The 23,854-nt window shown below is 38.3% G+C and overlaps 1 protein-coding gene across 1 annotated transcript in view; it reads left to right on the top strand.

Annotated features, from left to right (window-relative positions):
• The window catches only part of KAT6B (lysine acetyltransferase 6B), a 198,027-nt gene that overhangs the window by 141,282 nt on the left and 32,891 nt on the right, over window positions 1-23,854 (top strand). The window contains 9 exon segments of the mRNA XM_007467496.1: window positions 1,622-1,737; window positions 1,965-2,046; window positions 4,836-4,968; window positions 7,804-8,186; window positions 9,731-9,852; window positions 11,404-11,519; window positions 13,633-13,774; window positions 17,203-17,364; window positions 20,475-20,568. Of these exon segments, the coding sequence (XP_007467558.1) occupies window positions 1,622-1,737; window positions 1,965-2,046; window positions 4,836-4,968; window positions 7,804-8,186; window positions 9,731-9,852; window positions 11,404-11,519; window positions 13,633-13,774; window positions 17,203-17,364; window positions 20,475-20,568 (1,350 nt within the window).

Here is a 23,854-nt window from a genome sequence, read left to right as displayed (position 1 = left end):
CCCCCCCCCCCCCCCCGCCGACATTCATTTGAATGAGAGAAGCCCTTGTAAAAGAATAGTGTCATAGGTTAAATGCATCTGCCTGGGTGTCTCTCCTGCCTGAGGTCGTAATCCTATGACAACATTTTATTTGCTCAACATCTTAAATACAGATGTTCAGATTTTTTTTTTTAACTCAGGAATAGTGTGCTTTTATTAACAGTATTGATGACTGATTTTGAATGTTTTTACTTCAAAAAGCCAAGTCTCCTGGTGGGTGGAATTTCATGAAGCACCTGTTAAGCTTTAGGGAGGAGGACCTTTTTGGCAGCAACCCAAACTACATATTTAAACAATGAGCCTGCCAAAGTCAGGAAATTATAAAACAGTTTTGAAATTTCAGGATCTGCTTTTTTTTTTTTTTTATTACCCCGCAGGTTTCTTTTGCAGCTTGGTAATAAGTTCTTTCACATGGGATTTACTAACGTTCTTACTGTTTTAAGACCAGATTTAGAAAAGTAAAATCAAATTTGGAGATCTTAGGTTTATGTGATAAAAGACCATCAAATTTTAAACTGAACTGCCTTCCAAAGAGTCTAGGCTCACACTCCCCAAACCTTTTGGAGCAATCTATTATTCAGCGTAGCCTGGCCAGCTTCCTTGAATGGCGTTGCCCCTCGGGGTCTCCAGTTTTCCTCTGTGAGGTGAGAGCTGCTAGATGAAAAGTGTGTCCAAAACAGTGCAGAAAAGCTGAACACTCAGAAAAATGGGGGAACGCTTGCTAAGGGTATGTTTCTTGGCATATTCCATTTAGCCTGGATCTTGCAACTTCCAAATTCACTGTTTGTACTCCTACTTACAGATTTTAAGTTCAGCGTCCCAGGGGCAAGATGGCAATAGTTTCTTCTTTGTGTATCCCAGCAGTGGGACATTCTTTGTATGCTATTGGATTTTTTTTTCCTTTTTTCCATTTGTTTGTTGTATTATGTTAAGCAGCTGCAGATTTTTAGTTAGTTAACTGATGTTTTAAGATTTCATTATACTCAGAGAGCAGGAATTGTTTGAACTTCGGCACTCTCCTCGCAGGCTGGCAAGCCAGAAAACTTCGGAGTAGATGGTGATCGATGAAGAGGGCGAGGTCAAGAGATTTAACAGAAGGCACAGGCGTGAGAACATGATCTTGAGCATACGTTATCTTCAAGTTCTCCAAGACTTGTGATTAGAATTGGCGTAAATTTTCCAAATTTCTCTTAGGGAAAACGTTTGTACAGTCACTCTCTCACATATGGGGGTGGGGCGGGGGAGACAGAAAGGAAAGTGTAATTTGGATTCTTTGATTTTTTTTTTTTTTTTTTTTTTTTTTTTTTTGGATATGGTTTTTTGTTTGTTTTCTGGCCTCACTATGCAGCTTGCTGGGGGATCTTAGTTCCCCAACCAGGGATCGAACCTGTGCCCCCTGCAGTGGAAGCTCGGAGTTCTAACCATTAGACTGCCAGGGAATTCCCTCTTTGATCTTTTTGTACTTTCAAGTTCCCAAGGTTCTTTGGCTGGCATCATCACCATCTATTAAATATTAGGGAATGGGAGTTTAAAAAATTGAAGGCACCAGTCCCATAAAGCAATTTGCTTTTTATTCTTATAGGACACCCATCCTGTTTGAAATTTTGTCCTGAATTAACAACAAATGTAAAGGCCTTAAGGTGGCAGTGCATCGAATGCAAGACATGCAGTGCATGTAGAATCCAAGGCAAAAATGCAGTAAGTATGGCTCTCAATAGTCTGTCTCCAGGTAAATTGTTAGTTTTCAGTGTTAAGGTTTTTCATTTTTATAGATTGTTGCTATTTTTAAATGTTTAAATACATTTCAACAGGGATCGTGGTGTTCCTTCCTTATATTTTATTTTTGTTGATTGGATGACATAAGAATTTGTGGCCTTTTACAGTTGATTTCAGTCTCAATTAGTCTCTAATATGTTATATTGCAGGATAATATGCTTTTCTGTGACTCCTGCGATAGAGGATTCCATATGGAGTGCTGTGATCCCCCACTTTCCAGAATGCCAAAAGGTGAACTTTTAGACCATATTTAAAAATGTGTTTTATTATGTACACATTAGCCTTGTCCTAATGTCTGACAGCTCAGAAGTATACAGGTTTCTTAAGCATTTTTTTCATCCCTCCTACCTTCCCTATACTTGTGGGTTTGGTACAGGTTGTGAGCAGAGAAGTGTAAAAGCATTGAGTTTGGGGGTAATGTATATGATAAATACTCTAATTCATCCACAGGACTAAAAAGACCATTCCTCTCCTGAAACCGCTCCCCTATTAGAGTAAGTTTAGATTAGGTAGGTCAAAAGTTTCGAGTACTCTCCATGTTATTCAGTACAGTGTTCAGAGGTAAGAAATTACCTATTTTCGATGATGGTGATAATGATGACTCCAGAAAAGTCCTATGACAGGAGCCATCACCACTTTCTTGGCCATTAGTTGATAATTTTGAACATGAGGATCTGAACTATCTTACATGGATATATCCATATAGAATATGGATTTTCTTTTCTATTTATCGGGTAGTCAGCCAAGCTCAGCCTTCTTTTTCTCATATGATAATATATTAAATATTAAAAATAACTTTGCATTCTTATTACAAAATTTATACATTTTCATTGTGAAAGATGTAGAAAATATAGATTGACAAAAAGGAATAAGAACAATCAGTTAGAAATTCCTTCCCTCCCCCCACCCATCCCTTTAAAAAGAAATGGAACAGTCTGTACATGTTTATGGTTTTTCCCTCTTAACAATAGCTTCTCACATTCCCACATCATTAAATGTTCTCCTAAACATACTTTTTAATAAGTGTGTAGAACTCCATAGTACATAGAGCAGGGGTTACAAACCTGGTGACCGTGGGCCACAGAAATGTTTTGTTGGTTATCTATCTATCTATCTATCTATCTATCTATCTATCTATCTATCTGTATCTCTCTATATATTTTTTAAAGACTTCTCTTAACTGCGTTACAGTAGAGCTGGTGCACTATTTTTTAAATTTTGCATTTGAATTGTCAGTGCCCCATTCTGCCTCAGTCTCACTGCAACCTGTTGCCTTACATTCCAGCTTGCTTCAGTCACATATATTATACCTGGGTGGTTCCTGAACATAACTGATTTTGCAACCCCATGTAAAGAAAAGAATAACTTATTTAACCAATCCCCTATTGTGGATATTACAAATGTTTCCAATTTTTTCCATCCACAATTATTGCCTTAAGATAAATTCCTCCAGGAGGAATTGCTGGATCAAAGATTGTGTACATGAAAGGTTGTATCAGTTTTCAGACCAACCACCAGTGTATGAGAATACCTGTTCCCCTGTATAAATGACCAACACTCACTATATTTCGTTGAATCTAAGACACACTTTTTTAAAAAACATTTTAACATCTTTGAAATCAGATGCATCTTATAGTCAGTGGTATCTTAGATTCAATGTAATACAGTGTTATTATTTAAAATTTTTACCAATTAGGTAACAGAAAAAAGATGTCTGATGATTTTTTTCTTTAAATAATGAAATTGAACTTTTTTTGTGTTTGATTATTGGCTGTTTGTATGTCATCTTGTAAAGTACCTGTTTTTATTCATTAATCATTTTTCATTGGGGTTTTCACTTTTTTCTTACTGATTTGCAGAAGCTCTTTATATTTTTATGTAGTCAAATCCATGAATCTCTTTCTTTATGGCTTCAGTCTTACATGTCAGTCATGCTTAGATTATATTAATATCCACATAGTTTTCCTGGTGCTTGTAACATTTAATTTTGCCATATAATATTCATCTGCCTAGAATTTATGTTTATAAAAGATAGGAAATAATTATTTTCCTTCCAGAGAGACAGCTGTATGTTCTATCACCCTTTACTGAATCGTTTCATCCTTTCCCCACTGATTTGAAATACAGCCTTCATGATATGCTAAACTTTTCAGTTGTTCTGGCCTTTCAGTTCTTATCCATTGACCTGCTTCCATATGCCATGTGCATAGTTTTTTGTTTTTGTTTTTTTTTTTAATACACAATGTATTTATTTATTTATTTATTTATGGCTGTGTTGGGTCTTCATTTCTGTGCATGGACTTGCTCCAGTTGTGGCAAGTGGGGGTCACTCTTCATCGCGGTGCGCAGGCCTCTCACTATCGCGGCCTCTGTTGTTGCGGAGCACAGGCTACAGACGCGCAGGCTCAGTAATTGTGGCTCACGGGCCCAGTTGCTCCACGGCATGTGGGATCCTCCCAGACCAGGGCTCGAACCCGTGTCGTCTGCATTGGCAGGCAGATTCTCAACCACTGCGCCACCAGGGAAGCCCCCATGTGCATAGTTTTAATTAGTGTAGCTCCATAGTACTTAAACATTTTAAGTTTTAATTTTAAAAACTATATCTTATAAGTTAGTTAGAAAATTTTCAAAGAGACAAAACAAATACTTTTTCCCCAGAAATTTCAAAAAAACAATTGACTTGAAAATGTCTCCCTCAAATCAAAAGATATATAATATGACAAGATTGGGTTTTCATGTGTGTTTACATGGTCTAGGGAAGCTTGGTGACATGTTAGGCAAAGCCTTATTGGAAGAGTTCTGAGATGGGTCAGCCCTCTGCTCTCAGCACCTTGACCCTGGGGAAATTGACCTTTAATGACAGCTTCCTGAGGAGAATGACAGAAGGGAGTGATCCATCTTCTAGGGTCAAGTTCTGCATACAGGCATCCTTGGGCAGCTTATTACAGCTGCAGTTTATATTTAATCTCTCTCCTAAAATCAAACATTAAAATATTTTTCTCATATATATATTAATTCAGGGATGTGGATTTGCCAAGTCTGCAGACCAAAGAAAAAGGGAAGAAAACTACTTCATGAGAAAGCTGCACAAATAAAACGACGATATGCAAAACCCATTGGACGACCGAAAAATAAATTAAAGCAACGATTGTTGTAGGTTGAGATCTTATCAAAAGAAATCTTTTATGTTGTGCTTTAAGATATAGTTGATTGTAACCCCCTTAGATTCCATTATCTTTTTAGTATCATTTTTACAAACTCAAGGGATGAGGAATATTTATCCTTTTGCATAAGCTGTGGAAATTTTTTTGAAAATAACATTTTAAATTACAGTTGGCATTTCGGGGTCTTCTGTTGGCAGTATCTGTGATGCTAAATGACATTTTTCAAGCAGCAGGATAGAAGCAGAATGTAAGAATTGGAAACAGTTATTCTTTCTACTTTATTATTGGCTGAACATTAGAAGAGCTTACTTATATGAATATTTTTTTCTGTGGGTTTTTAAAACAAGAGAGGGATTTGTTCACATCTCTAGTGACTCTCTTTTGTTGCCCCAGATAACGTTTTAGAAAAATACTTCTCTTTTCTGGTGCTAATTTAGTATTATAACTATTTAAGATCCCTTTTCTGAAATAGGAGCTTATAAGAAACCTGCAAATTACTGTCCTAATTTGCCTCCAAAGAGTTAGACAAGACCATTTGGTATGTGCACATGTGTGCAAACATACAGACAAAATAATATATTTGCAGTAGCCTGCAGTTCTACTATGATAGCCCCGTTTCCTCTAGCCTGGTGCCACATAGATGCCTTTAAAGCCAAGTAGAACATTTCGCAGGAGTTACTTGGAGAAGTAGAGAAAAGATAAGAGGAGAAATGGATGTATTTTTTTTTAACCTATATAGAGTATAGAACTGACTATCAGTATTAGGTAAGATGTTTAGAAATGAAATCAGTAGACTTGCATATCTGAAGCAGCCCTATCAATAAGACCATTGCCCTTCTCTTTAGGCTTAGTGAAAGGGCCACTGTGATGTAGAAATGAATAGAGCTCTGCACACACAGTGAAGAAACACCAGGTGTCTAATTCACTTGCTTACGCTTCCCCCCCTAATTTTATCTGAAGCAATTCACTTTATTACCTGCTCTCAGAAAAACAGTATTCTCCCGCACCTTTATCTCCCAAAGGAGAAATAGAAAAATGCATGCTCCTTTCTAGAGTGCTCTATGAAACGTTATGAAAACCTTCTAACTGGTGGACATCTTAATATGGAATTTGTGTTAATTTCTAGAGGCAAACATGAAACCTATTCATGAATAAAATCTTTCATATTAGCATCATTTGGAGTAGAAATTATATGTTTTTGCATTCGTCCAGTGTAAGCATTTTTCCCGAAATGGGACTGTATCCTCAGGGCCCAATTAAGAAAACCAAATTAGGATATAACTTTCTAAACAAAGGACACAGCTGAAAATTGCATCTGGCACCAATCCTAACTTTTTGTTTGTCCAAAATTGTCCTTTGAGCTTAGGAATTTTTAAGACAGTCTAGGGAGTTTTCCTTTTTACATGCTTTATAAGCATATTATCCTTTCTGGGCAATTGATTCCAGATACAGTCCAAATGTAGCATTCTGATGTAAAACATTTTAGCCTGGATGAGTAGTTTATTGGTAACTCTCACTGTGACACTAGAGATCTCTAGCTCTAACCTGATTTGGCTGACTCGGTGGCATTGGGTGAAGCTCCTGGCGGTTGAGCTGCTTCGGATGAGCCTAGTAGCTCACTCTGTTGATCTGCGCCAGCCTCCCGTTTAGCTGACTGCCAGAATTGTTCATTAAATCTCTGTGTATAGGATGACCACTAAGCTGTGATCTTCTATTTGTAATTATTTAAGATATTTTTATAATTCAAGATCATATCATTTTCAGGCTTCCATTTCATCATTACTAGCCTTCAGCTCAGTTGATAATTTTTAAGCTCCATTCTTGGGCCCCAGCACTGCCATAATTCACATGCAAATATTTCTGTTGAATAAAATTCTGCTGCAAAATGGGTAGCTTTCCAAGCCCTAGCCTGAGGTGAGGGCAGGCAGCTGCCGTTCCTGTAAGCAGCTGTGCTAGGGGAGTGACCTCCGGTCTCCATTGACCACACAGCTGTATGGGCAGAACCAGCATCAAATGAACTGAAACAGCAGTCAGAACCAGTGTATAAAGATTCTGATGCCAAGTGTCTGATAATGACCATGGTAAATGTGCTGCTTCTTCACCAGACTTTCCATGTCATGTCTGACCCGCTGTAGCTTTTCTTTAATCATTTCTTCAGTTTTTTGCTATTGTTGTCCTTTTTTCAGCAGTATTTTATGCTGTAATTAATTGTCTCCTCTACTTAGAGAGTATTATTGGTTATCTTATCATCCTAAGCATAAAGTGCTAAGTGGAAGAGGGTATCTTTTAATGTTTTCTTTAAAAAAAAAAAAAAGATATACTAATTTATAGATGTAACCAAATTCTATTTATATAAATTTTCCATTTGAGTTAAAATTACTTCTAACTAGAGATTAGATAAGCTTCTTTTGCTTCTAGATAATACTTATGACTTATTTCCTTTAATACTTTAAAAAAGACATTTCAGGAAATCATAATTACTTGTGACAACACAAGGGGTCACATTTTTATTTAAAAGCATTGGGTGATCTTTTAGTCTCTTCAAAAATTTTCTTACCCATATTGCCCTTGGTTCCACATGATTCTTCCAGTACCTGTTGAATGGGCCCTGGGAGAATCATGACATGCCAGTGTAGGGGCTACAACCTGTTTCAACAGAGAAACACCTAGGTGGAGGCACACACACACAAGCAGCGCTTAGGGTTGCAATTCAGTTTCTGAAGTTTAAGCACATTGAATGCATCTAGTTGCTGTAAGCTTGTGTTAGATACCTTTATAAATTCTATTATTAAATGCTGATACTATTCTCTAAATTTTTGCCTAGGTCTGTAACCAGTGATGAAGGATCCATGAATGCATTCACAGGAAGGGGGTCACCTGGTAGGGGTCAAAAGACTAAAGTCTGTACCACACCTTCATCTGGTCATGCTGCATCTGGGAAGGACTCAAGCAGCAGATTGGCTGTTACAGACCCCACTCGGCCTGGTGCCACCACCAAAATCACCACCACCTCCACCTACATTTCTGCCTCTACACTTAAAGTTAACAAGAAAACCAAAGGGCTCATTGATGGCCTTACTAAGTTTTTTACACCATCACCTGATGGTCGCAGATCACGAGGTGAAATAATAGACTTTTCAAAGCACTATCGTCCAAGGAAAAAGGTCTCTCAGAAACAGTCATGCACTTCTCATGTGTTGGCTCCAGGTACCACACAAAAGCTAAAACCTCCACCTTCTTCACTCCCACCCGCAACCCCCATCTCTGGTCAGAGCCCCAGTTCACAAAAGTCCAGCACTTCTGTTTCTTCTACCTCTCCCCAGAGTTCTTCCAGCCAGTCCAGTGTGCCCTCCTTTAGCAGTCTCACTAATAACAGCCAGCTGAAGGCACTCTTTGATGGGCTCTCTCATATCTATACCACTCAGGGACAGTCTCGCCAAAAGGGACACCCAAGTTATGCACCACCTAAACGTATGCGTCGTAAAATCGAATTCCCTTCCACGGCAAAATCAAAAGCCCATTTCTTTGGAAAAAGAGATATTAGAAGTAGATTTATTTCTCACCCCTCCTCCTCTAGCTGGGGGATGGCTAGAGGACGTATTTTTAAAGCAATTGCTCACTTCAAGCGAACAACTTTCCTTAAAAAGCACAGGATGCTAGGCAGGTTAAAATATAAAGTGACCCCTCAGATGGGGACCCCCTCACCAGGGAAGGGGAGCTTGACAGACGGAAGGATTAAACCTGATCAGGATGATGGTAAGCAAAAGGTCAAAGCTCCAACCAAACCTGCGTCCCGTCCCTTTCTCCCCAACCCCCCAAAAAAAAGAATCAGTCAATTCCTATTTGTCACATAGGTCTTAGCTATTTCTCTTGTTCTCACTTCACTTTCATACAGAAGCAGTGAAACTTTGACCTTTTTCTAATGCTGACTAAACTTCCAAAATGTTGTTTTTCCAACTAATACTCTCCCACTTTTTATGACTTATTTCCATTTGTAGTGACACTAGGACCCCCCCCCCCAGATGCGTCCGTAGCATTGCTTATGGCTTTGTAGTCCTGCATGAGTAGCCACTGTTAATGCCTCTGCCATGTTCCTCCCCGTGCTACCTCTTCAGCCACAGCGCTGCGTGGCCATGTGCTGTCCGTGCTTCCGGCAGCGGGGACATCAGCTCCTCGTCTCCCTCTGTCCATTGCTTTCTCATGACAAAGTTCATCCTGCTTCCTTCTCAACAAAGCCTGATCTGTGACTCTGTGAAGTGTGCTTTTGGATGTGAGTGTGTCTGTGTGTGTACTCACCTCAGGGAGAAAACTGATTTCATGATTTCATTTAACAAATTGGCCCATTACATTTGCTACCCTTTATGAAACAAAAGCCAAAAATGTGTCATTTGGACAAAGTGGTAGATTTTATTATCTCAAACGTGATCATGGGAATTCTATACCTAGACATTGATATGCCTTCTAATCTTGGTTGAAAACTTTGATTTTGCTTTGTATTGCTCGCTCTTTCCTTCATTTATTTGTTGAAGCTATAAAAAGATGACAGCAGCGATAATTCAAATAACAATTTGGGTACAGCAGGGAAAAGGTACTGCTGGATCTGTGAGCAGTGCTTAGATGTAAAAGCTAATAAAGCTTAAAAAAAATCCATATTTGCCCACTTTGGTAATTTGGTGCCATTTTGGTAATTATATGGTGGTTATTCGTGATGCAAGTCAGTGAATACACTTTCTGCTGGTTTTAAATGACAGATACAGAAATCAAAATAAGCATCAAACAAGAAAGTACAGATATAAATGTGATTGGAAACAAGGATACCGTTACTGAAGAGGATTTGGATGTTTTTAAGCAGGCCCAGGAACTGTCTTGGGAGGTAAGGCCAGGATATTGCATTCTAGTAATGAGGATAATACGTGACCTTTATATATGAGTACTATGAAATTAACTGCCTTGATTTTATAAAGAATCCCCCTCAAAATCTTTTGTGGTTCTTTAACTGTTACCATCATTTTTGTTGACTCTACATTCGAAAGTAATCAATTTATATAGCATTGTCTCCACTCTTAAAAGTTGGTAATGGCTCAGCTGGTCTCACAGAATAGGCCAGAGTAGCAGTTATTGAGGCAGATTTTGAAAAACGCTTCTAGGGGTGAAGGAATACATTTCTGATTATTTTTGCTCAAATTAAGAAAATAGCCCTTTTAAATCATTCACAAAAAGAAGAACATCACTTTTAAATTGACCGATGTTTCTTCCAGCACAGGTGGCCAGCCATATGAAAAATGTCTCCTGATTTTAACTGTTGGGCATTGGCGAAGGCAATATCATGTTGCATGATCAGTTGTAACCACTTTTATTTTCATCGTCCAGTAATTTCTTTAAATGATTCCCCTTAACATGTTAACTCTACATAGCTTATTGTCAGCAAAACATTGAAAGGAAAGGCTGTTGGACTTCTCAAAGACAAATTTATTATGGATTGTGAATTCTTCTGTCAGTAGACCACATTCTGTTTCCAGGGCACCATATTCATGGATAGATTTCCATCCCCACCTCACTTCCTTTTTGGGGGAGTAGAGGGCTATCTGTAGGCTCTTAAGCTTTATTTTTTGTAGCAACCACTTGGGCTAAATACTTGTTCTTATTTCTACTTGCGGGGCCATTGGATATTTCCATTCCTCATTCTTCATTCTTTGTAGTGTTTCCTTTGGCTAAGATAAAATGTTAAATCCCCCCCGCCGCCCCGCCATCACTGAGATTTGAAGTCCTTAAATATGACCATTTGGGGGGACCGTATCTGGCGTTCGTATATAGACGTGATGAACAGCAGGCAATTACCTGAAAGTTACTGCTAAATCCAAGGCCCTTTCTTTCCAAACTGGCAACACTGACGTTTTCATTCAAGAACATTTCTTGTCTGTGTCAGGCACTGGGCTAGACCCAGGGAATGCCACAGTGAATCAGGCCAGCAGAGTTCTTAACCTCCTTCATGGGAGAAAAGGAGATGGGAATCAAACTGCAAACTTCGCAATTGATTATTTATCTACAGTCCGGTTAAATATTACTTGGTGGAGGAACAGGGGACTGTAACAGTGTGACAGTGTGTAACAGCCACATCATCTTATAATTTCCTCAGTTTTAATACATTGTAGCAGATCATTAAATTTAGTTCAATAGATATTTGTATGTTTTAACAGGTATTCATTTCCTATCTTGGTAATAGTGTTTCTTAGGGTATTTATATATGAATCTTATACAAAGTTGATTATTATTTCACAAGGGCCTATAATGTTTTTTTTCAACAACATGAAAATTCACAATTACAATGAGTGTTCTGGTCTTGATAGATTTTCATATCCACTGGTGAAAGAACCAAAATATAAGTGAAGAAATCCTCATATTTTGTTTTCTTTCTGTCTGACAGAAAATAGAGTGTGAAAGTGGAGTAGAAGACTGTGGCCGATACCCTTCTGTAATAGAATTTGGGAAATATGAAATCCAAACCTGGTACTCCTCGCCTTACCCACAGGAATATGCAAGGTAATGGAATAAGCCTGGCAGGTATACAACCTTAATGTCTCATATGTGAGGAAGGAACATTCTAAAGCTGGACTTAGGTGATTTTTAGGACATAAATTTTAATAGTCAATTCTTTTTTTTCTTTCGGCCGCAGTGGTTCTTCGTTTCTGTGTGTGGGCTTTATGTAGTGGCAGCAAGCGGGGGGGGGCTACTTTTCGTTGCAGTGCACGGCCTCCTCATTGCGGTGGTTTCTCTTGTTGCGGAGCACGGCCTCTAGGCGCGTGGACTTCAATAGTTGCGGCACATAGGCTCAGTAATTGTGGCTCTCGGGCTTAGTCACTCTGAGGCATGTGGGATCTTCCCGGACCAGGGATCGAACTCACGTCCCCTGCGTTGGCAGGCGGATTCTTAACCAATGTGCCACCAGGGCTGTCCTGATAGTCAAGTCTAAGTGCTTGCAAAACTATTACTTTTGCCAGTACCTTCTTATAGTATTCACTGTTGTATGTAAATGCCTTATACGCCTTAGTTACACAGGTGTTGTAAATTTTGCCTTTTAACTTGCCTTTTAACTTTTAGATCGTTTTTTTCTCTCTTTGGTTAATTGGGGAAGTATTGTTTGTGTAAGAAACCAAATCAAGAAAAAAAAATTAGCCATTGTAAAACATTTGGTAGTTTCTTCTCAGTTGCCTTTTTCGTTTTCCTAATTAGGCCTGTTACTTTTATCTCTGATTTCTGGCATTTTATTGTCAAGTTTTTTTAGAGAAATTATAGCAAAAGAAGGAAAAATGGGAGAAAGTAGGTGGGCGTGGGTAGCCTTAAGAGACCCTTCCCCAAATCTTGACTTTTAGAGCCATTTGTGACTAACTTGTTAAAAATGAAGAGAAAATAATGGTACTAGAATTTTCTTTTGTCTTGAACTAAGATTAGCTGTGAAATTGTCTTGAACTAATGTATCTAAAAATGGGTATCTTGTGAACAGATTTCTTCCTTCAGGTATGTCAGGGCACAGTTTATTAGTATCTTCTCAAATGCTTTAGCCTGCAAAGTTTCTGGTAATCACAAATTTGCTTTTCTTCTAGAATAGATATCGTCCTTTTCTCTTTCTCGTGGGTGTCTGCCCAATCATCAGAGAAAACGGGGAGGGTGTTCTAGAAGTTAAGTGACAAACTAAGAGTCAGGAGTCTTGGTTTCTCTTCCCAGCTCATATCACTTAGCTGTATGTTCCTTAAAAACTTTTGAAAAACACCTATGAGCTTTTACTTGTATGGGTAATTGTAAGTCATGTATTCTAAGAGCTTTGACTAATGTTGCATATGAATCCAAGATTTGAAATTACTGTGATGAGTCTGTATCTAATTCTTCCCAAAACACTTCTCCCCATTTTTATACGCCAAAGACGTTGAAAGTGCTTTTAAACATTCTCTTGTAAATATTAGCAATGTCCACTCAAGCATGATAGGGCACCAGTAAAAAATGGTATCATTTTTAAGGTGGAGAAAAAGTCAGCAGAGGAGAGAAAGCTGTTTGTCTAATGTTATTCAAAGAGTCAGTGGAATTGGTAGGAACAAATAAGGTCTTTTGACTTGACTGTATTTACTCCTTTAGACCATGTACAACTGATGATAACTTTAAAGTTACCTCATCCATAAGAAATGGAAACAACTAAATTCTGGGACTTCTCTGCCTTATAAGTACACAGATCATTTTAAAAATAATGAATTCACTTCTCTCTGAGTAAAAGATAGTTATAGTTACACCACTGATTACACGTACTGTTGAAATTATGACATTAAGTCTGAAATTTTAAAAATATGCCTGGATGACAGGATGCCATTGTTTTTAGAGTCATAGTTCCAAGTCTGAAAACCTTTCTTTCTATAGGACATTTTTAAGGAAACAAATTATTTGTTCACAAAGTAAAGGCAGCAAATATTATTAGATTGAAAAATACTCTAAGGTTTGTACACTCTACTACTGGCTTTCTTTTTCCTTTTTCTTTTGTTGAAACTACTTGTTTCAAATACTATTATACAGCCTTTTTGTGGCTTAGAGAAAATAGAACAATATTTAATATTTTTCCCCAGGAGTATAGTCAATCTGATTATATTCTTTGATTTTAAATTTTCAACAGATTACCAAAGCTTTACCTGTGTGAATTCTGTCTTAAATATATGAAAAGTAAAAATATTTTGTTAAGACACTCAAGGAAATGTGGATGGTTTCATCCTCCAGCAAATGAAATTTACCGAAGGAAAGACCTTTCAGTATTTGAGGTAAGCATGTATAAATAAAAAACTCAGCATTTGAAACCTAGTGTTTCTAATTGTTGACTATGTACTGATTTGTTCGTAGAAGGTACAAAGTATATTCAGTTTTGGCACTGAAATTCAGACTGCTTTTTCAAATATCTCCATGTTTTGGAATTTTTTTCTAACCATATTAAGCAACCGTTGAGATTGATGATGAATTCCTACTCCATCACATTAACATTTTTGTCTTCTCCCAAATCCCTGTCTGCACCAGATATATTCGCCAGTGAATTTATGGTCTCCTCAGCTCTTCGTAAATTCTACTTTCTTTGGCAGGAGAAATTAGCTTTGTTCAGCAGCTCCAGCCAATGTCTGGCAGGTGCTCACTCTTCCAGGGAATTGAGCAGCTGTACATATCTGCTCAATACACAACCACCTGTGTTTCCATCCATTTCTTGGCAGGGTAGATAATCCTTTTGGTGAGACCCCAGCAGATGTTGGGACTCCCCCGACCCCCATCTGGGTGGATGGTCACCCCTGGAGAACTCTGCTCTTCACAGGAACCCCTTGTGGCCATGTGTGTCATTGTGTGTTCTTGAAGACATTTTGTGTTTTCAGAATTGATTTAGTAGCAGAAGGTCTTTGCCGCTATATCATTTCATTGTTTCATCATGTTCTATTGTCAGTTTCAGGGATCCAGCTTAGTTGAGTCAGTTGTACCTTGAGGAGGCCATGCCTTTTTTCCTGTTATTGCCTAGTCACAGGCCTTCTTAATTCTCTCACTCTGGTTGAGCACTTCCATTGCCCTGACTTATTTTCTTCTCTGTTACCCATCTTGGTACATTGCTTTCATTCCTGGATGCTCAGAGCAAGGCTTCCTTGCACAGCAGATATGATATCTTCTTTCTCTGAAACATAATTTTACTTTAGGATTCTCTTCTTCTGAGTTGTTCAGATTGGAAATTTATTATTCTGCCCCACATTTCTCTTTAATTCTTGTCTGTAATGTCTTGCATTAAATTTAACGTAGGGGAGGGTCATACACAGGTTTCTCTCATGGACCAGGCTTCCTCTCTCAGACAGTCTTGGGCCCATTACTTTTTTCCCAAGACTCATCAGAGAACGCATGTAACTCCAACTGTATCTTATAATTTTTTTTTTTTGCGGTATGTGGGCCTCTCACTGTTGTGGCCTCTCCCGTTGCGGAGCACAGGCTCCAGACACGCAGGTTCAGCGGCCATGGCTCACGGGCCCAGCCGCTCCGCATCATGTGGGATCTTCCCGGACCGGGGCCCGACCCCGTGTCCCCTGCATCGGCAGGCGGACTCTCAACCACTAAGCCACCAGGGAAGCCCACCTTATGATTTTTTAAAGCTCCTCTTCCTGGTTATATCAGGCTCTTTTGGCAAGCTTGAAGGAGGAAGGGTATTGTTGTTAGGAAGATTTGGTAATATGTTAGTTTTTACTAAACAGGAGGCACAGGGTTTCTCAACCAGGGGACTGTTCACATTTCAGGCTGGATGATTCTTTAGTGTAGGGGGCATCCCATGCATTGTAGGACGTTTAGCAGCATCCCTGGCTTCTGCCCACTAGATGCCAGTAGCACCACACCTCCTCCAGTCAGAACAACGAAAAACATCTCCAGACATAGCCAATGTCCCTTGGGGGACAAAAGTCACCCCCAGTGAGGACCACTGGGCTAATGAGAAAGCCGAACGCAAGTCGCTGTCATCCTGTTGTTAGTTTTGGGATGCTACTTGGCCAGCCCCAACAGGTTGAGACAACAGAGCTGCTCTCAGTTGAACCTTAATTAATGAATGTCACAAGTTCCACTTAACTTTTGGTGCCTTTCTTAATGCCTTGGAAGCTTTCTTCTAACCAAAAGAAAATGAAAATCATTGTCTCATTGTTTCTCAAAGGGTGAAACACATTGTTGGCTTTAAGTAATTGTTAAATAAATGAGTATAACTCTGCCTGAGGGGGTGAAACTCATAAATCCAAAGAGAGTCTTCTCAGGGGTAAGAGAGACTCAGTCTTGTTAGCCTGATAAGAATGGTCTATTTCAGGGTAGGTGTTTTGGGACCATACAGAGATGAAAGGGGAAACATCAGAAGCAGATCTGTAAAATTTATGCATAAAAATTATTGAAGGAGTTGGATTGGATAAGTGCCAAGGTCCCTATTCTAGAATCTGAGTTAATACTAAGAGTACATACAGCATGTAGGAAATTTTCTCTTAGCAGTGTCCTAAGTAACTTATAAAATAAATGAATAATAATCACAGATTACTACTTTCCTATCTTTTCTTTATCCCTCTTGAAAGCATGCCATTTTAGACCTTTCACAACTGACAAGAATTTTGCTTCAGCATTGTCATCTCTCTGTTTTTCTGGTTCAGGGATACATACATCTCTGTCTTTTTGTAATATGCTACCATTTCCAAAAGGACCATCCTCCCAAATACATAAAAACTTCCTTTAATTAAAGAGAGAATTGTATCCTCTGTGCCCCCTTGCCCATATTTGATTATGTTGCCATGTGTGGGACCTAGGTCTCATCCAAGGGAAATAGTTATACGAAGTCTAAAAATAATTTGCAATATGAGAACCTGTATGGTCCACAGGAGACTTGAGAATGGTCAAGTTCATTGTTAAAGAGCTCTGGTTAGCAAACATCCATTTCCCCTAAGAAAAGTGCTAGGGAAATTCTTCTAGAATCTGCTGTGCTTTCTGTTTTCAACAAGTAACTACATTTGATCAAAGAAATTGACATTTGTGCCTAGCCTCCTGTCTGTAACCCTCAGTATCACAGCTTGATTCTTTTATTTTGAAGAGAAGTAGACTGTAATCCTGGTACTTATTGTAGGTTGAAATTCATCTCACTTTCTCTGTATTCCCAACACAGAAAATTTATCTTTTCCAATTATATTTAAAATGATGCTTGGAATAAAACCAAAATGGAAGCCACTTTTGTTAATCCACACTTCTAAGGAATCAGGATAATATAGTTTATTTATTTTATTTTTATGTGAAGCCCTTTTGAAAGCAACGTAAAGTTTAACTTCCTCGAGCAGTATTTTGATCATTTTACATTTCTTTAATTCCAATTTACTTGGTTCAAACAGAGAGGAGCTATCTAATCATTTTTTACTCGTAATAAATTGCAAATAAAAATTACTTCTTTGTTAGCAGTGTGGCCTTTCTTCAGGTAGTGTAAAGAGAAATTTAAGCTACCTAAAATTTACCCCAATTTAAGAGAAAAGGTGGAATTCTGACTTGCCAAATGACAGCTATTTTCTGGTAAACTTTATACTTGGTTAATAGAGTGTTTTAATCGCTCAGTTTGGGATTTGGAAATAAAATTATATACTTTCCAAAATACCGTATAAAAGAAGCAGTTTTATTTTGAGTGGTATTTTTATGTTAAATAATGTTGTCTGTTTCTCTTTGCTAGGTTGATGGGAATATGAGCAAAATTTATTGCCAAAACCTTTGCTTGTTAGCCAAGCTCTTCCTGGACCACAAAACGTTGTATTATGATGTCGAGCCATTCCTTTTTTATGTCCTTACAAAAAATGATGAAAAGGGCTGTCATCTGGTTGGATACTTCTCTAAGGTAAAACAAGAGCCAGTATGACCTTCATTTTCTTTTTCAAAACGTTTTTGGTAGAGCCCAATTCTTCAAACAGGGCTTTTTTATGACTCTAATTTGAATAAGTGACACATGTTTCTGAAAAGCTCAGATTCTTGTTCAGAGCTCATTAAAAAACAACAACAACAACAAAAAACAATAAGCATCGTGCCTAGGAAGTGTGTAAAGGACCTCAGCACTGTTTGCTGTCTCGACCGTCAGCATTCACATAACATTATAATTGCTGCCTTGCAGACCACCTAGCATCTTTCATTTTCTAAATGTTAAGCTTATTTCCCTTTTCCCCCTAAGCGGTGTCAACATGAAGGTTTCAATGTAACGTAGCATTTAAAAGATAATTCTCACATCTCCTCGTTGCATTCCCTCTGTGGTCATCAGTATCTCAGTGAGTTAGAACATTGGCATTTGGACAGTTAAGCTAATATAATGGCTGGTTTTACTCTTTTGTCTCTTATTCTCCGTGCTATTGTTTTAAGATCTAAAGCAGCCCCACCTTTAGAAAGCCTATGTTATCTCCAGCTGTTAACATAGGGGAGCCCTTGACATAGTGAGTGGATGTAGTTTGTCTTTTTCACTGATTCAGAGCAATTCTCTCACATTCTTCTGTTCAAAGGCTTCTGAGAAACAATAACTCATATGTAATAAAGGAAATCTGAGTTTGGAGATATTTACCAGGTAATGACCTTAACTTTTCTTAGGTACTTAGGAAATAGTTTAATATGCCAGGATGGTAATTATAAGACTTCCAGGCAGAAGGTAAATGATCCAAACCCTGTATCTTATTTTTTTTATGATGTATGTGTGCATGTTAGGTGATAAGTGAATTTCACTGACGCTGCTGTTGCATAGTGTAAATGGAATGCCTAATGGAAGTGTCATTTTCATGGAAGATCAAAAGATAGAATATATATGAAGGTCCTTTGCATACGGAAGTTTTTCTAAATTTAAGAATCAATCCAGAGACCATAAACAAAAATAGGAATAAGTGGCAGCACTCGTGGAAAACAACCTCAGCGTCTTAATCCACATATTTGGTAAAGCTCTAAAACGAAAAAGAAGAAAGTTAACTTTATAGGTTATGGATTCGAAAGGTGATAGAGAATTAACACAAGGTGAAACAATAACTAGGAAATCTATTTATATAACTTATAAAACATTTTACGTTCTGTATAGATGTGTAAACATCTTTTTCTCCAAAGAGTTGAAAAGAATAGTGGTCTAACTGTCCTTCTTGTGCAAAAATGGTGTTTCTTTAAGTGTATCTGAGTTTAAAAACAGATGCTCAGTGGTGCCTGCTGCCCTTGTCCTGCCTTGTCTCAAGTTGGCCTCTGGGTCTCAGTTCTTGGTAACTCTTGGGGTTCAAATCTCTGCCTCTCTTCCTCCCAGGGAGCCCAACATTTTACTTAGAACAAGCTAAAGTTTTTACATTTTGTCACAGTTTCTTTTATAGTATGGCAGCAACTACTGTCATTGCTTACTATACCTGGAATACTATTATATTCTTTGGCAATGCAGTAAAACAAAAATTAATCTAAAAAACAGCCATGTTAAAAGACTAGACTCAAATTAAACCATATTCTAACATGTCAATTGGAGTGTGAAGGACTGTGGCCCTTTGGGGTTATACTTAAACCAAATTCTAGATGTTATAGCCAGAGAATGGCCAAGATGCCCTAGAAAAGTTCAATGTAAACCATTACATGCATGTGACTTTCCAAGCACATAATAGATGACTCAAAACAGGAAGGAAAGGAGGAGGAGTTATTTTATCCATAGATTAGAGTTTAGCTGTAGTAATGTGTTAAAGGGCAGGGGGCAGGGGCTGGGCGGGGGGAAGGACAACTCCTGGGTGGGATTTCCAAAAATCGTATACAGGTAAGAATAGTTTGGGACAAAGAAAAGGCTGGCATCAAGGATGAATCCTTAAACCCAGAGTACATCTCTTTTTAGATTTGTGACCCATTTGTCTGACTTTGCAAAGTAGACTAATTATTTGAATCTTTGCCACAGATGTGCACAGCCACTGATGGACAATCCAGTTTTTTAGGAAAATTGACACACATCATTTCTTCCTCCTCACTTCTTGGAGACTCCACAGACAGCTACAAATGTGCAAAAGTCAGGAGCACATCTTTTTCACAAAGGAATCTTTAATTCTGCCCTGTAGGGTTTTTTTCTACAACCATTTCCTGTGATCTTTCAAATAGGTTCATTAAAGATCTGGGTGTTCCTAAGTAATTCTTTGGTGTGGTTAGTACCATTTGTGGTCAATCTAATTTGTGGTTTATATTTGGCCAGAGCATTCACAACCTCAAAAGCATTTTCCAGATCTTCTCTGTGTAGGTTTTGGCGGCTTCTATGTACCCTGAAGAAAATATTGCTGCTCTGATGCCATATCCCATGAAAATTGCAAATTTTTCCTGAACTATACGAACCATTTCCCACCATATTCTTTCCAGTCTTCCTCCTGGTTTCAGACTGTTGGTAATATTTTGGCCTCCACTTTGGTTTGGAGGCTTGGGGATTTCTTGTTGCTGTTGTCTTTTTTGTCTTGTTGTCCTACTTTGAAATGCAGATTAATTATTTCTCCAGCTTTTTACTTTGTTTACTCATAGGAGAAATGTATTTGTGTAAGTCTACCCACACATACAAGTATTTTAGTTTCACTGGGGCATTTCGCAAAATATTCCTAACTGACCCCGCTGGGTGACTCTCTGGATGGTTTTGTTTTTTTTTTTTAATCCCCATCTCCCAGGTTGTTTGAGCACTGAAAACATTTCTTCCATACTGTCTGTGTTCTGTTTCATTTGACTCACATTTCCTTGGATTCTTTATTCGTATTTCATGGTACTGACATTCAAGAATAAAGATGTAATTGAGAGGCATGCCTGGAGTGGGTAGTTTGTTGTTAGCTGATAGTTTGATTGATTAGGACGGTAGGATTATTCTGCTTGATCCTGACCTAACACATTGGCTCACCTTAGTGGACCGTGGTACGAGGACGATGGCAGGTGCAGGGAATTGCCCACTTCAGCAGTGCTCTGACATACTTGATCTGTCTCTCCTTCCCTCAGGAAAAGCTTTGCCAGCAGAAGTATAACGTCTCCTGCATAATGATCATGCCCCAGCACCAGAGGCAAGGATTTGGACGGTTTCTCATCGATTTCAGTAAGTGAAGTACTTTATTTACTTTCATGATCCAGGGAGCTGATGGCTCGTAAAGGAGAGTGTAGCACATAAAACTTTATTTAACCTACCTTGTTGTTTTTATCAATAGATAATGGGTTTTCTACTCATATTTACATAGGTTAGAAAATCTTCCTCAAGTGAAAAATGTACTGCTGCTCACTATTGTACTCTAGGAAATTGAGACTCTGATCTCGGCAGTGTCACCAGCTCACGAAGCCATTACCCTGAATGAACCGGCAGAATTACATTCCATTCTGTGGGGCTCATGCTCATTAGCACCAAAAGAGGCAATTATTTGTGATTAAAGCCAAAGGAATTGTTATTTAAAAGGATTTTCAGCTTTCTAAAATTTTGCCTATAATCTTGTACAGTACAGAGCAGGAAAGGGATCTTTATCTTCAGAAAAACAATTCTTTAGGTAGCCTATCCTTCTAGGCTGTCTGGTAGAAATAAATATCTTGTTTTGTTAATTTCCCTTTTCTATTACAGAAATTATTACAGTGTTCGTATCTAGAGGTTGCCCAAGAAATATTTTTTATACACGTTTGTATCTTCTGAGTCTCCTCAGTGAAAATCGGAATACTGTTTTAAAGTACGCGTAGGATAATGTTTTGAAAAAATTGGTATTTTTTTTCTCCCTCTTTATATTATATTGGATGTGTTAATGTAGTATTAAGGCTGCATTTGGAGAATGGATTCAAAGTATCCAGATAACACGAAGGCAGGGTATCCCATGCTAATAATCACTTGCAAAAATCTGTCGCTAGGAACTGTGTGCTTCTTCATTACCAGATTTTAAACTGAAAGAAGGGAAATATAGCAGGTCATGTAATCTTCATAAGGTACATCAGATGCAAAAGCAAAATGTAAATATCCTCAAGGAAAACCGTGAAGTAACATGTTGCATCTAAATCTATATTATTAGATGTTGAAATGTTAAAGTTTGGGTGTAAAATATAACCGTATAGCAGCTTTGGATGGATTTGTATAGTTTATTGACATTGAAGGATATTCTTTTTTGAAGTATCTTTATTGATTATTTTTACATTTTCAGATGACATTTCTAGTTATTTAATTCGTTACCCTAGTCTTACTCTTCTTTCTTGATCTAGTTATCCCATGGAGGGCCATCTTACCAGAAGTTTACCTTTTTTACTTTACAGTCCTAGTTGTAATGAGTTCTAAGGGCAAATCCATTTGTGTTGTTTTGGAGTTTTTTGGGGCCACTGTTCACAAGTTGTTCCTAAATACTATAATTCCTGGTATGCATAGCAGCCATTCGAGCCTTAAACTTTGGATAGTATCTGCATGCTTACAGAGTAAGGCAAACTTCTTAGCTCAATATTCAAGATCTTCCAACAGCTAGTTCCAGCCTATGTTTTAGGCTTTTTCATGTATTATTTCATATATTAATCTCCATTTGCTCAAATATTCTGGGCAGGTTCCCATACTTCCATTCTTTGTGCAGTCCCTTCCTGAAATGACCACTTCTTCCTTCTCCGGCCTCTGTCTGTTCAAAATCCTACCCATTGTTAAAGAGCTAGCTCAGGAGCCTCTTCTTTTTGATCCCACCTCCTGGAGTTTCATCCTGTTCTCTTCTTTGCTCCATATCTCTGCAGTATAGCACTTAGACTCAATTCATTCTTTTGTGGTAATTATTTGATCTAAGTGTCATACTTCCAACTTACTGTAAACTCCTTGGATACCTTTTTTGTACTCAGGTGGACAGTGCACTCAATAATCTGCATTAGATGTATTTTTGTTAAGTTGTATTGACTCTCCTAAGTGATATGGTCATTGCCCACGATAATTTTCCACCTAAAATTTAAAAGGGACTGGTACTTACCCAGTAAAAATGCAAGTCTCTAAATACAGTAGCATCTGACTTGTACAGTGTGATCTGGTACTGAGGCCTTAATGCATAAAATAACAACCCAGGAACAAAGACATTCCCTTCAAATGCTAAATCTTTATGTTAACCATTTTATTTGAAAACTGTATTAGAGTCTACTCTGTTTTTTTAAAACATGAACTAGGGAACACAGTGGAACCTATCTGGATGGCTCAGGGCCATCATGATAAATACCATCCATTAGGGTGCATCCAGGCAATGCAGTGCTACAGGTGTCATTTTAGATTTTCTCTTTCATATACCCTTGGTATCACCCTGCACTGGAGAGGGTTAAGGAATATGATGAATGATTTGAATAAAGTTGAAAGGGAATTGGTGCTATTTCTTCAGAGAAGAGAAGACCAGGGGAAGAATTTTATAGCACTCAGAGAAAATGGGGACTGGTGTAAACCCAACAGAAATTCAATTTAAAGCGAAAAAATAATTCCTTGGCTACACAGGTTTTAAAGAAGATAGAGTAGGCTGCTGAAAAAATTGATAGCATCTCCTTCTTTGGAGTTACTTAAAATAATAGTAGATAAATATCTTTCTATGATGATTAGATCCAGTCTTTTGCAGAAGTAGGAGATAAACCCCGTGACCTCGCATTATCCTTGTCAACCTTACATTTCAGAACTCAGGGAAAAACAGATAACTGGGGTTACAGGTTTTCTAAAATCTGCTCTGTTTTTTAAAGGAACCTTTTAACGGTTAGATTTATTTTATTTCTGTTTGTACATGAGCCTGAGGGTCTTTTTGTCGGGGAGGTATTTTCAGTAATTCGAAGAAAATTGTAAGGCAGGAAATCTTTATTTTGTCTATAATCACTGCTGGTTCAGGAAGCCAAAACAAGATACCGACAGAAGGAAAGCTGTTCTCTGCCCAGCTGCCCATTGGCACACTGGATCACAGACATGAGCGAAAAATGATGTGTTGTGTGTATATAAAGAACTGTGAATCCAAAGCTTTGAACACTGTTCTCCAGGACAGTCAAGAGGTGGAATGGTCATCCCAGGACCAAATGCTGTCCTTGGAATAATGTTGTTGTCTGTCTCTTCCTAGGACAGCTTGTCTGGTATGTGTCTGAGCAGGGCTTCCCAGGAGGTCATCTGCAGAGCTTTGCTGGAGTGACTAAAGGGCACCAACTCCCAATCTGCTCATAAACCAACTCAGGGGTTTTGTAACTCTGCCCAAAACTTAAGTGGCTAGAGGAAGGAGTGACTTGTCATGGGTTGAAGCTGATACTCCATCTCCTTTTCTCTCCTGGTTTCTGAGATTCCCTCTCTCCCTCAGTCACAAAATTTTAAAGTCCTCCCCATCTCTTACACACACACACACACACACACACACACACACACACACACACACACACAC

Source organism: Lipotes vexillifer, unplaced genomic scaffold (assembly GCF_000442215.2).
Source record: "Lipotes vexillifer unplaced genomic scaffold, Lipotes_vexillifer_v1.1 scaffold865, whole genome shotgun sequence".
In the NCBI taxonomy this organism is placed as follows: domain Eukaryota; kingdom Metazoa; phylum Chordata; class Mammalia; order Artiodactyla; family Lipotidae; genus Lipotes; species Lipotes vexillifer.
Note: the sequence above shows the minus strand (reverse complement) of the source record. Positions and strands in the feature narration are given on the sequence as shown.